Source organism: Thermobia domestica, chromosome 13, assembly GCF_964235325.1.
Source record: "Thermobia domestica chromosome 13, izTheDome1.hap1.1, whole genome shotgun sequence".
NCBI classification, from domain to species: Eukaryota; Metazoa; Arthropoda; class Insecta; order Zygentoma; family Lepismatidae; genus Thermobia; species Thermobia domestica.
In genome coordinates, this window is record NC_137466.1 from 217,609,433 (window position 1) to 217,624,470 (window position 15,038).

At 36.7% G+C, this 15,038-nt stretch overlaps 1 protein-coding gene across 2 annotated transcripts in view; it reads left to right on the plus strand.

Moving 5' to 3' along the window:
- The window catches only part of LOC145669029 (arylalkylamine N-acetyltransferase 1-like), a 45,956-nt gene extending 32,180 nt beyond the window's left edge, over nucleotides 1-13,776 (plus strand). The window contains exons 2-3 of one of the 2 annotated variants that reach the window (XM_081737376.1): nucleotides 1,206-1,371; nucleotides 12,359-13,776. In XM_081737376.1, coding sequence (XP_081593502.1) covers nucleotides 12,369-13,055 — 687 coding nt within the window. In that variant the 5' untranslated portion in view covers nucleotides 1,206-1,371; nucleotides 12,359-12,368 and the 3' untranslated portion in view covers nucleotides 13,056-13,776. The remainder of the gene's footprint in view (nucleotides 1-1,205; nucleotides 1,372-12,358) is intronic. The other variant, XM_081737377.1, reaches the window with a different exon arrangement.
- Nucleotides 13,777-15,038: the final 1,262 nt, after the last annotated feature.

Consider the following 15,038-nt stretch of genomic DNA (forward strand, 5'->3'; position numbering starts at 1 on the left):
ACTTCAAGTTTCTTTTCCTATTTCAACTATCAAAAACAAAAAAAGTATCCCAAGAAAACCCCATTTAAATAACATGGGAATTTTTTCATCCCCCCTTTAGACCACTTAAAAACTAAAAAGTATTTATTTTTGGCAATTTTTCTGTGGGTTATCGGACGGCTACAATCATGCCAAATTTCATCATTCTAATCCTGCAGGAAATGCCGGAAGATGTCCCATATGACATATGGGAAAGATATTTTAGTTGCTTATAAAAACACTCTAAAGTTGAAACTTATTTTCGGTGATTTATTTAGATAACGCTTACGAAAACGTACAGTCCGCAGCAAAAAACTTGCAACATTAGCATGTAAGTTTATTGCGAAACGACGAAGTCTTTCGTTCCAAAATAAATGTGCAGGCGAGGACGCCGAGGTTTCTCCTGGCGTGATTCGTGCCACTTAGGCGTAGTTTCACAATAAATTTACATACTCATATTGCAAGTTTTTTGCTGGGGACTGTACAAGCATACCGAATTTCAAGTTTTTATTCAAATTCCAAGTATTTAAAATATGAGATTGTAGGTCCAAAAAGGACATTTAAATAACATGGTGAATTTCTTCATCCCTTCTTTAGACCTCTAAAAATTTAAAATATTCACTTTTGTCAATTTTCTTGTCGGTTAGTCCGGAAAAGTAACAATCATGTCAAATTGTAGCTCTACAGGAAGTGCCCAATAATTTTGGCGTGTAAAAGGTATCCCATATAAATAACGGGGAAGATTTTACAGTTCCCCATAAAACCACTCTAAAGTTGGAATTTTTTATTTTTACTGATTTTGTTAAATAAACGTACAAACATACCGAATTTCAAGTTTCAATTTTAATTGCAAGTACCTAAAACATGGGATTATAGGTTAAAAAAAAAACATTTCAATTACTGGTAAATAGGGAATTTCTTCAGCCTCTTAAAAATTAAAAATATTCACTTTTGGCAATTTCCTGCGGGGTTAATCCCAAAGAGTTGCAATCATGCCAAATTTCCACTTCCACGTCAACCGGAAGTACCCCTCTATTTTATGACAGTCATTTCATGTAGTGTTATATACCTATAGTAGAATGATTTCAGTTCAATTCTTGCCTCTTTGTTATCAATGAATATCTTTAGAAGGAGAAAAATTACTGTCTTTGTTATTTACTTATTTTACTTGCATGAATGAATGACAGGTTTCCTTGGTTTCCTTGGTTTCCTTGGATGCAAATTCTACCCACTTCCTGACCGTCTGCTTATTTCCATAATGCTAATCATTATTTGGATGGCTGTCGAGAACTGTCTGAAACATTAAGTTGCTACAACTCTTCCTGTTCTTGGCCACAGTAAACATCAAAACAGGTAGGTTAATTTCGTCTACAATCTTTCATGTTGTGATATACATACACAGCAGTGTTATTTTAATTTTTAAATGGTAGAAAGAATGGTGTAAATCAGTGTTTCTCAAAGTGTGGGTCGCGGACCGTTTCTTAGTGGGTCACGAGAAGCGTTTCCTTTTAATTGTGAAAATTTTATTTTGATGCAGAATCATATGTGGGAAGTATTATTCAGAAAACGAAAATTGGAAGCGTTTGTTAATGAGATGAAAAGTGGTTATTCAGAGTTCAGAGCCCTGTTCTATTATACAGTCAATAGAGTTACTGGGTTAGAATGGAAAGATAGTGGGTGAGCTGAGTAGGGTATTGGTCGGGAGTAGTGTTAGATCTGTGTTCCTTTCTATGGCAACACTTTAACCTTTTCCGCCTGTGTACAATTTCATATGATAAAATTACTGAGAAAGAATTTACATTATTACACTTCCTCGATCGTCACCGATTGATATTCTCGTACTGACAGGGCCACTAAACTCATAAATTTATATTGCAATTTAGTTTGAAAATGATATATTTGCGATAGATATAAAAGAAACCAACTAAATGTTTATTTATTAAAATTTAATAATCGAAGTCTACTTTGTAACAATCGTGGTTGCTCGGGGTATTCACATCTCCAAATAAATTTCATGTTAGTCGTACGGCCTCTTATTGATAGAACTAGAATTAGAGATATGATTTACAAAATTGAATTGCTTTGAAATACACCACCATTACGCAGAATGTCAGTATGCATTTTAATAAAAGTAGGTGGGCCACAAAATACTTTTTATTATTTAATGTGGGTCGCAGTAACAAGTTTGAGAATCACTGATGTAAAGGCGAACATAAAAAGTAAGTTAAAACATATTAATTCACAAAAGTACTTATTTAGGCTTATACAAGCTGCATACGTATAATTAAAATAAGGGTGTAAGGTAAACAACAATATAATCAAATCACATAGCCATGTCATCATCATCATCATCATAGATATTCTGCCTTTATTGGCAGGTCACTTGCCGCAGCTGAGAAGCTTCCATGCTCCACGATCCTCCGCTAACCTTTTCGTCTTCGCGTATGATCTTTCTGTTTTAATATCATCCATTAATTGTATTCTCTTTCGCCCCCTCCCTCTCTTTCCCGCCACCATACCCTCTAGGACGTCCCTCATGATACAATCTCTTCTTAGGCAATGTCCCAACCAGTTTCTCTTCCTCTTCCTAATAATATCTAAAAGTGTTCTTTTCTCACCCACCATTTCTAACACTCTCTCATTCGTTTTCCGCTCGACCCAACTAACTCTTTCCATTCTTCTCTACACCCACATTTCGAAGGCTTCCAGTCGATTTTCGTCACCCTTACGCAATGTCCACGTTTCCGCCCCATACAGCACAACAGTCCACACGAAGCATTTTATGAGTCTTTTTCTCAACTCTTTGTTCAAGGTCCCACAAAAAAGACTTTTCTTTCTTTTAAAGGCTTCTTTCGCCATTCCTATCCTTGCTTTTATTTCACGTTCGCATTTCATGTCATTACTAACAACACTACCCAGGTATCGAAAACTATTCACTTGTTCTATTTTCTCCCCTCCTACTTCTATATTTGACACAGACCCCTTCGTTCCAATCACCATGGCTTTTGTCTTCCTAACATTTATTTTCATCCCATATTCTTCAAAGCCCCTTCTCATTTTTTCTAACATTTTATTAATTTTCTTTTCAGATTCTGCAACAAGGGCCATATCGTCTGCAAATCTTATGCATCTAATCATTCTACCTCCTACCGAAATGCCATCATCATCATCATGTAGGCTCTTTTTCACTATATCTTCTAGATAGACATTAAATAGTGTTGGCGAGAGGCAGCATCCTTGTCGAACTCCCCTTCCAATTGCACTCTCTTCCGTCAGTTCTTCCCCTATCCTAACACTTACTTGTTGGTTCATGTATAAGTTTCTTATGAGTCTTCTATCTTGCCATGTAATCATCAGTGAAAAGAACATTACATATATGATACAGTATCGCTACGAACAAAAATCTCGCCGCCGCAAATCCCACACGCATAAATCTCGCTATGCAGAATATTGGGGTGAAGATAGCTCGGGCCATAAGCTCATCATATTTTATTCAGTCCACAATATTTAACAGGGAACACTTTTAATACGGGGATATTGGGTTTACTCCCTTGTTCTGAAAGAAATTTAACGCCATGCAGTAAAGTTGATTGGGAAACATGAAGAAAAATATACACCATATTGCTTTAAAACCGAATATTTTTCTAAACAATTATCATCGCACATATTTTTAAATTCGGGTAGGGTTATTTGGCCCTTTCATTCTTCAAGATGTCAACCCTTTGAGAACACGATAAGAAGTCTCAAAGAAAATATCAGCTGTATTGCGTCAAAATCTAATAGTCGTAGCGAAACTTACCAGGATTTTTTTTTTTCAAATCGTGCAATATGAATAAGGAAATCCTGAATTTCGGGAATCGTTCCCCCTTTTACTCTCTTTTCTTTGACCAATTTCAATCAGCAAGCAACCGAAATTATAGGGAAGGTCTGATTAAAAAATGCACACTATATTTATCAAAATAGAACAAACCTTTTCGCTTATTGTTATTCAAACTGTACGGTTATTGCTACAGCTAGTAATATTAAAATGCCGAAATTAGTTTTTTGTTGCATAGAAAACAATACATAACATTCTTTTTTTAAAAAATGAAAGCAGCTTTTCTTAACTAATAACTGTTTTGTGCTTTTCTTTCTTGCTCCTTTTCCACATATTATTCTTGTAATACTCAATTAAATGAAATTAAATCTTTTAGTTTAACGTCCCACGATTAGACCCTTTAGGCTAAGGGAGACAGATGATTAAGGCAAGTGAATGATAATGGAAGAATTAGTTTGAGTAGAATTTCGAGTCGAGTTGGAGGAAATTTTTCAAGCCGATTTCTCGAGTCGAGCTCAAAGTTGTCTGTTTCGAGTCGAGCTTCAATAAAAACTCGCTCGAACTCGCACATGCCCATCTCCCAAATAAATACGAGGGTCACTTCATATATAATGCACACTATAGCAGCAATGCGGAGTGGATGATGAAATCGAGGTAAACATTTCGTTAGTTGAAGCAGCAGAACGTGTGCTTGTGCGCTTTCTAGTGAATACAATCTGGCTGTGACAAGTGTTGTCTACTGATTCTCTACGACAACACTCACCTGCCCACCGCTAATGCTATGCGTCAAAAGCTTCGTAAATACTGTTGAAAAATGTTATCTCATGCTCCCTACTGTCCAGACATGAGTCCACGAGATAGGACCTGTTTCCAAAGTTGAAACAAGGTATGGTAGACGCTCGGAAGAGCTTAATGCAGCCGTTAACTGAACCATTCGACAGCTTCACAAAGATGACGTCATTGTTTTAATACAGAAGCTAGCCGGATGTTGAAGTTAGTTCCGTCATTGCCAAGCAGGGAGATCATATTAAAGACCTGCAAAGAATTCCTCTCTGAATAATAAACGTGTAAGTCACAAAAGTTAGTGTGCTTTATTTATGAAATGACCCTCGTATAATGTAAAATGATTAATAATTATTCAGGTATAAGACTAATTGGAAAGGATGTTAGAAAATGTGTCAGGAGACTAATTAGGTATGTGAGTTTAATAAAAACAAGATGCGTTTCAGCATGGTTCATCGCTTATCCCACTTCAGTTCTTCTATTGACATACTCATTTAGTTTCGTGCAGTTAGTTTATAGGATGAAATTAATTTAAGATGGCCAGAGAGATAAATGAGAAAAAAAAGAAAGGAAAATGACATTTGAGTTAACAGTGACCGCCATTCGTCAGTATTTGCTTTGTAATTCTGGTAAATTATGGATATGATTACTTCCGCGTATTTAAAAATTGTCATCGAACAAACGAAGGAATGTCACGCAAAGCCTTATGTGTTTCTTTGAAAACAACATTAAAAGTAATAGTCCTTCTCTCTTTAGAAGAGAGACACCATCAAACATCTTTCAGAAAACGTTTCCGTCTCTTAAATTCTTATGAAATAAGGTACGTTTTATTTTTATTCTTTTATTTTATTTTATTTTATTTTTTATAGTTTGACTTGTGGCTTCTTAGTTTGATTCTATAAAATATTACTGTTCAAAAAGTACAAGTATGACCTTAGAATTTCTTAAAGGATAACAAAAGTAAATCCTTATGTCACAGTGGCTTGTTTCAATCTCTGGAACTATCCTGACAATCAAATCTCTTTACAAAAGTGGAAGAAGCAATAATTGTTTTATTCTCATTAACTAAAGTAAGTAGAAATAGGTTAGAAATCTCCTCTTTAAGTTGTAAATTGCATAACATTTTTACGGTTTTGGGTCAGTGAGCAATTTTGTCCTGTTTTGATGCCACATACAGCCGAGATCATTTACTGGTTGGAGAGACTTAGAAAAGAATCCTGTTTCTTTAATTTAATAATTACAATAGTCTCACACAAGTAAAGACATTGGTTAGAGCCTAGCACTCATTTTTAAACCTCGGGGATTATCCTAGTTTCTATTTGCCCGTACCCGTTATTTGATATTACCGCGTTTATATAAACCGTAGTATAGAAGTTGGTAAGTGATCAATGATGTTAAATTTATATTATAAAATTGAAAGTGACTAGGTTTGTGACTCTTAATCTCTTGACCCGCCCGATCGATCTCGACCAAATTTTTGACGTAGATGCAGTTTTGGCCTGGGAGTGTTTTTAGCTATTCACTTTGACGGTAGAACTTCGGAAAGGGAAGGAAGGGGGAAAATAGAAAAAAACAAAACTTAATAACTCTTGAACCACCAAACCGATTTCGACCAAATTTTCAACATAGATGAGGTTCGAGACTCAGATGGATCTTTTCATTTCACTTTGACGAAACAACTTAGGGGAGGAGTGGGGGAGATAATTATATGTAAAAAAAAAATAAAAATGAAAGTGACTGTTTTTGTGACTTTATTACTCTTGAACCATCCGACCGATCTCAACCAAAATTTTGAACATAGATAAGGTTCAGTCCTGGGATGGTTTTTATCATATCACTTTGACGATAGAACTTAGGGGAAGGGGAGGGAAGGGGCATATATATAAGAATAAATAAAACAACTCTTGAACCACCCGATCGATCTCAATCAAATTTTTAGCATAGATGGGGTTCGAGCCTCTGATGATTTTTATTGTTTTACTTTGACGGTGCGACTTAGGAGAGGCGGAGGAGGGATATATATATATATATGCATGTGTATATTGTTTGTAATATTCCATGTGGTATTGTGTACAAACAACATATTACGCTTGTGTTTATAAACACTACTACATGGTTTTACATCAAGATACTACGCACAACGTGGATGCACTACAACCAACAGACAACGGACTTCTGGCTCCTCCCACGAAGCAGACGTCGACAACGGAAGAGCAGCGCCACCGCCGTCCGAGGAGCCCTATAAATTTGATGTCCGATAGCAGACCTGTACCAGTTCTCTGGTGTTCCTCCTACTGTTCGCAACGGAACATTAGGAGTAACCTAACCCCAAGCCTCTAGTCTGCTACGGGACTCTTGGTTTTTCCTTTCACCTTTCTTAGTCTGCTACGGAACTCTGTTGGGAATCCTACACCCAGTTGTTTAGCCTTCTACGGGGTTCTGTGACCACTAACCTCCTCACTGCTTGCCACGGAGCTTTGGGGACCTCTTCGCCACTCTCCTAGCCTGGCACCGGGCTTTGTGGAAATTCTGTCTGTGACCTCCCGGTCAAGGACTACCTGTTTCTAACCTAACAAATTTAGAGGAGAATAACTTTGTAGTATTTCTGTAAATACTGTTATTTAGTGATTTTTATAATAAAAGCCGGTAGTGGGAGTCGATTCCAGACACTTATTTTATTAGCTCGCTCTACCTACAATCTATATGGGACAGAGTTTTACAATGTAAAAAATAAAAATCAAAGGAACTGTCTTTCTGACTTCATCACTCTTCAACCACCCGACCGATCTCAGTGAAATTTTCATCATAGATGAGGTTCAGATCAGAAATGGTTTTGTCGTATCACTTTGACGGTGCAACTTAGGGATGGAAGGAGGAGGAGGAATATTTATAAATGATCGAACATGGTTGATATTAGTTTCGAATCCATAGTTTTCGCGGTCGCTGACATGAACAGTGACACTTTCGATCCCGTGTAATCCAAATTCAGCCCTGCGTCTTCGGGGAGGGGGGAAAGGGAAATACATAAAACTTACCAAAAATTAACTCATATTAGTGTCGAATCCATAGTTTTAGGGGTCTCTGAGATGAACAGTGATCTTTCCGATGCCCTTTAAATCGATGCCACTAAAAACGAAAACAGTATATTTCACGGATACTAAACACATGAGATACGGAGTTGTGCATCTGAATTTTCATTTTAACCCAGCGAAGCGGGTAATCAATGCTAGGATCAGATAACGTGATAGTTTCATAGTAGATTTATAATAGAACAATGTGGAAAAAGGTCCGTAACAAGAGCTCTCAAAATTATTTCTCATATGTAGAGAATGGTGACAGCTATGGAATCATGTTTCTGCAAACTTTGGCTTGAACCATTTGAAGTATACGGTGTTTGATGTAGTGGTCAGAGAAAACAGTTGCACTTAAATTAGCATTGAGTTCAACGACTCTTTCAGCAAAAGAAGCTGGAATCAATGTGTGATCCGAACTATATGAAATCGATATATATCAAGTTATAGGATAATGGAATTATTTAATTACGTGTAATTGCTGCAACACTACATTTGTGGAACATCAGAGAATAGTGTCAACAAATCCTACATTCAAATCCCAAAACCAGTTTTTGAAAGTTATATTTGCCTAGAAAAAAACGAAATGAAATCTTGAAGTTTTACGTCCAACGATTATGCCGGCTAGGCGAAAGGAGACAGTATTGATGAGAAATGAATGAAAATGGTGGAATGAAGAAAGTGGGAGGAAACGGGAAAATCCCGAGGAATTGTGTTTGTCCACCACAAAGTGCATTTGGCACGAGCTGGGATCGAACCAAGGACCCCATGCACCAGAGGTGAACGCTCTACCATAGAGCCATCGCGGCCCTATATTTGCCTAGAATTTCTTAAACTGAATTTAGCATGTTTTCTATTCGGATTAGACACCAGTATTAGCAATAAAGGAAGACTTGCGCGGTTCTGGAAAACGAAGGGTCGAGTCGCCGACAGAAATCTCATGCAAATAACGTATTCACTTTATCGGGAACACATTCATTTAGTTTTCTGATTTTCAATTTTGAGAATTTTGTGTGAATAAAATTCCATTTCCAGATCAATGTGCGGCATCTTACCCCAAGTCGCAAGTTTTTAATAAAATTTCAGCTTCTTTTTTTAGAAAGTTCCTATTTTATTTTACAACATTTGTTAGAAAAATAGAAGAAAACTATGTACTACTTTCATTAGGTTATATTACACTGTTCAACAACGAAAATGTAAATTGAACAAAATCAGCTAATTCTTATTGATTTTGTGGTGCTGATCACGAATTTGAAAGTTATTTTCGAATATTAGCTCTACTTTTCGTTTTACAGGCATGTCTAATAATAACGCTTTAAAAATAAATATATTCGCTTCATTTGGGGTAAAATGTTACACTGATCCGGCAGTACTGGAGAAACTATATAAACGCTTGGTTTCATTGTGTTCCTTATCTCAGTAGTGTTCTGCTATTGTTAGAAAAGACAGGTTTAGTGCAGTTATCAGCGTTTTGGGTGTGACGTTTGTGTAGTGCAGGACATAAAAATACAACTACAAGTACGCAAAAATACTGGTATTTCGAATGTATATTTTTAAATAGTTGTCGGAACTATTTCAAGTGACATTTTGAGGATTTCAATAAACAAAAATGCTGCGAAATTGTGTAAACAGTGCGGATAGCTTCTGCTACGTGTGTGGGGAAGTGACATTTTCCTCACAAAAGCAGACTATAACACCACTAATAAGAAAAGCCTATCAATATTACTTTGGTTGTAAAATTGGAGACCAAGATAAATCTTGGGCACCCCACATTGTAACACTTGTGCCAGCAATCTAAGAAATTGGATTAATGGGAAGGGGCGCTCAATGCCTTTTGCAGTGCCCATGATTTGGAGGAAGCCAAGCGACCACATTAGAGACTGTTATTTTTGTATGGTTTCTTCCGTCAAGAAGGGAATTTCCACGAAGAAGAAGCGGGCCTTGATCTATCCTAACATTCCTTCTGCAATGCGCCCTGTTCCACATGGAGAAGGACTACCTGTTCCTGACCCACCTAAACAATACGATCTTTTTTCTGATGATGATCAAGAAGTTGAAGCTCCTGAATCAAGTACTTCGAAGGACCCTACGTTTGTTGTAGAAGAACCTCCATGTGAACCACATAGACTTACTCAAGAGGAACTAAGTGATCTAATCAGAGACTTGGACCTCTCGAAAAGCAAAGCCTAAATTTTAGCGTCACGCTTAAAGCAATGGAATTTATTGCAGGAAAAAGTAAATATTTCAGTGTATCGGAATAGGGAAAAGATGTTCACTTCATTTTTTACTATGGAAGACACACTTGTGGTACGTACAGATGTAAATGGTCTCATGAGGGCACTTAAAATTAATTACGAACCTACGGAGTGGAGGCTCTTTATAGATTCATCCAAGGTGAGTTTAAAGGCAGTGCTTTTACATATTGGAAATGAATTTCCTTCAATTCTTGTAGGTTACGCAGTTCATATGAAGGAATCTTATGAAAACTTGAAACGTTTACTTCAAGCCATTAAATATTACGATTTTCAGTGGCTCATTTGTGGTGACCTTAAAGTAATAGCACTGTTGCTAGGTATGCAGTTAGGGTATACAAAGTATTGTTGCTTTATATGTGAATGGGACAGTAGAGATCGTGGATCTCATTACCGCAAAAGTGATTGGAGTACCAGAGAAACTCTTCAACCGGGAGTGAAAAATGTGCAGCATGAACCACTGGTAGATCGTAACCGAATTTTGCTTCCCTCTCTACATATTATATTAGGTCTTATGAAAAGTTTTGTTAAGAGCATGAACCAAGAGGATGAGGCCTATAAGTACCTAAGAGGACAATTCCCTCGATTAAGTGATGCCAAAGTTAAAGAGAGTGTTTTCATAGGGCCACAGATTAGGCAACTATTCAAAGATCACAAGTTCGACGAAATTCTCCAAGGTGAGGAGAAAGCTGCGTGGGAAAGCTTGAACAGTGTTTGTTCACAGTTCTTGGGAAGACACCGAGCAACAAATTACAAACAACTGGTAGCAAAGTTGTTATTGTGCTACGAAAATCTTGGTTGCAATATGTCTCTGAAACTCCACTTTCTTCATTCACATCTAGACTTCTTTCCCGAAGATTGTGGAGCATGGTGACGAACATGGTGAGCGTTTCCATCAAGATATTGCAGCCATGGAGAAGAGATATGAGGGAAAGTGGAGTTCTAACATATTGGCCGACTACTGTTGGACTATTGCAAGGGATGCTCCAGATGTAACCTACAAAAGGCAAGCCAAGCGAAGACGCTCAAAATAAAATAAACATAATCCTGTACAAGGGATCACTTGAAACTTTTGTCTACATTGCAGTGTAGTTCTTGCACAAAAAGGTATTTGTACATATTTTTCATGTTTTGATGTTAATACTGATTTTTATTGCGGAATTGTTAATGTTTAACTTGACTGCGGTTACTTTTTTCTGTATCGCTGTGAAACTGGTATTTGCGCAATTTTGAAAAAGTAAGTATAAGGGTATAGAAAGCTATAGGTTAGGGTACTTCTTAACTCCCCAGCATATCACATCACAGTGAAATAGATTTTTAAAAAAGTGAAATGTAGGTTTTTACAAGGATTTTGCTTAAATGTTCTATAAATATTAATACATTTATATATATACAGCTACTGTTGTACAAGGGCGTTTTTTTCACAACCTGAGCTAAGAAAATTCTTCTATTATCATTTCCTTCCATATTATGCTTAAATGAATGTAAAAATCGCAATTTCAAAGAATTTACATACTTTCGATCAAAATTTGCTGAACAGTGTTATCTTTTAACTCTTTGAGGGGCTATATAAGACGAGTGATATTTTGAGTGGAACATTTGTACTATTTTATTTGCAATGTTTTTCAATAGAGAAATACTTTGCTATTCTAAGTTTACTGTTTATAGCATCTATGGAAAAATATGGAAATTACTTAGGTGGTTTGCGTACCTAGCCATCAGCACCAAAATGTACGAGAGTGATCAGAAATGTGGGTTAGTGTAATTACCCACCGCCCTTTAAACATGCTGGAGGTGTATATGCAAATAGAAAATGCTCTGTTTTACTATTAATATAAACGTAGATTGTCTTAAAGAATTAATCTTTTCATTTTTAAATTCGTTTCTCCAAACATTGTTGGTTGTTTGGTTAATTTGGAATGTAGCGTCCTGTTCAGCACCGATTCTATATGAGACGTGGACATATAGTTTAAAGTGGAATCCGGTCCGAAGACGCATATGCTAACAACATAGACACGAATGAGTTGTCTCTAGGTATTGTTGACTGCTCATCAAATGTATGACATAAATAGTTTTTACATTTTGCATTCGTTAATGAGACCTTTTTTTACTCAAACGTTAGAACATTTTCTTGATTGTCGTATTTTATACTTTAAACATATTGTTCTGGCTTTCAATTCACATACCATAAAAGATAAGGATATGTGTTGTGAATGATATTATGGTTTAGAATTTTTAGAGGCATGCTTGTCATGAATAGACTATGCTAGATGTCTAATGAATCTAGTTTTTAATTTCTTAAGTGTGTCATGTGTTAATATCTAAAAATTTACTTCACTAGCATTTGAAAGTTTTCAAAACTAAATGTTTTTCACAAGATGCCCTACTTAGTTTGCGTTTGCTCCTTCTATTTACAGACCCTGAACCATGCTGAGCAAACAAGTGTGGAGAAACGAGAATGGCATCACTATCCAAGTGCTAACCAAGGACCGTTTCCAAGATGCACTGGAACTGATGGACAGGTCTTTTAATTTTGATGAAACTATTGCGAAAGCAGTGCGCTTGTCTGAAACTGAGCAGGGAAAAAAGGAGATGGATCTCTTAAGTCTAAAAGTGATTGAAGAAGGTGTTTCGTTGATTGCAGTGGACAACGCAACAAGAAAACTCGTTGGAGCGTCCTTCAACAAAGTCCAAACAAACGCTGGGCCAGGGGAAAGTTTTTTCGAAGTATTTATGGAAACGGAATGCAGCGATAAATCTGCAAAAGCAATTATGGACCACATGATCCAAATAGACGGACGCATTGATATATTTAGTAAATATGGTGTTAATAAGACTTTGGAAGTGATGTTTTTGATGGTAGATCGTGATTTCCGAGGAAGAGGGATTGGAAAAATGTTGGTTCGCACAGCTTTTGACGTAGCACGGGAGTTAGGTATTAAAGTGGTCAGTGCAGTATTTACGTCAGTGATTTCACAAAAAATTGGAAAGGCACTTCAAATGGACGAATTAGTGGAAGCAAGCCATGATGATTTCGTATTCGATGGTGAAACTTTCACATCGCGAACCCTACCCACAAAAAGTAGTATTTTAGCAGCCAAGAAAATTGAATAGTCGCCAACATGAAGTGTATATTATTAGTGTAGTATTACTTTAGCCTAAAATGTAGGTGTACATAGTGAATCTTACAAAATAATAATGATAGAAAGATTATCTTGTTCAAAATTTACTTCTCAAGATTAGTATAATGTTTTTTTTTATTATTTACATAGTATTATAATATTACAATTAATTCTCACCTTATAACTGAGCTTTCATCACTTTTAGATCACTTATTCCACATTAAAAGGTTTCCTAAACTACTATACTTTCTTATCGTTGCTAAAGTGTCAAATTGGTTAAGTGGGAACACAAGCAGTAAGATATTCTATCCTTGTCACCAAAAGACCAATCGCCGACACATTCCGCTCATAAATTGGCTCCCAAAACAAAAACAATGGTCAAAAGTATTATCTCTAAAATAAATTACATATAAACTTCATTAAATTAAAATATATAGAACAAATGATAGCGAAGATAGGTAGGTACAACCAGTAATCATGGTCGAGCCGTTTAGGAATCATTTTTTGAGCCGTCCTCTAAAATATTCCTGTCTGACAGGGTGGCTGAAAAATCTGACAAGTAAGGGACCATATGATTGTCGCGAAAATCAGATGCAGACATACGCCATCTGATTGAGCATGAAAAGATATGGAGAACACAAAAATTTAAGGCGCTAAGGGCCATAGGGAGCGGAGTAAGGAAAGAGGAAATATTGAATATCGGCAAAATTGGAGAAAGTCAGGAATGACGGGAAAAGGTAATTTCTTGCAAACAGGGAAAGAAAGTCAACCAAAAGTAAGAAAGTAAACATAACAAGGGCATCAAGGACGAAGAAAGATCATAATCAGGGTTGCCATCCGGACCGCAGTGTTGCCAGCTCTGCATAACATTGATATGGAAGATATAGCACAGTATAGCAATTCATGCACAAGGAAAAATATTAGTAACACAAAAGACAATTGAAAAGACTCTGTACACGTACGTAAAAAGGTTTAACGTAGTCGTGAGTGAATATTACACCCATGTGAATACAAATGGAGGAAAATAGAGAACAGTACGCACCATTTGTAGTTTAATTGCAGTTGACGTGAAGACAGCGGATAAAAGCAAGCTGGTCACACACGTCTCTGCAGCATTCCTCTGTGAGTCCTTTTTCAAAGCAATATACGGAAGGTGTTTCAAACTGTCCAGGCTGTTCATTGGAGTAGCCACATTTGAAAAACGCTAAGCGTATCATCTTTTGAAATCGCCTAGAGGAAAACTGGTAATGAACAAATGACTGAAGGCGGAGAAAGTTCTCCCGTTGCCACACATTAATACTGGAGAACACTAATGTATCTGTGCTGAACGATCATCATCATCATCATGGAACGATGCTCCCAAACACTTTCGTTTCTGTGTTATCATGTGTACCCCCTTCACTTTCATGTCTATATTTGTCCTCCATCATGTACATTATTCACTCACAACTATCGTTAAACCTTTTTACGCACGTGTACAGAGTCTTTTCAATTGTCTTTTGTGTTACTAATATTTTTCCTTGTGCATGAATTGCTATACTGTGCTATATCTTCCATATCAATGTTATGCAGAGCTGGCAACACTGCGGTCCGGATGGTAACCCTGATTATGATCTTTCTTCGTCCTTGATGTCCTTGTTATGTTTAGTTTCTTTCTTTTAGTTGACTTTCTTTCCCTGTTTGCAAGAAATTAACTTTTCCCGTCATTCCTGATTTTCTCCAATTTTGCCGACATTCAATGTTTCCTCTTTCCTTGCTCCGCTCCCTATGGCCCTTAGCACCTTAAATTTCTGTGTTCTCCATATCTTTTCATGCTCAATCAGATGGCGTATGTCTGCATCTGATTTTCGCGACAACCATATGGTCCCTTACTTGTTTGACTTAAACACGTTTATTTGGTTTTGAAAGTGTCTTTTCTCAAAATTTATTCTCAACTTTGTCCTTGGTATACGAACTATGTAAGAAGTTTGTACCA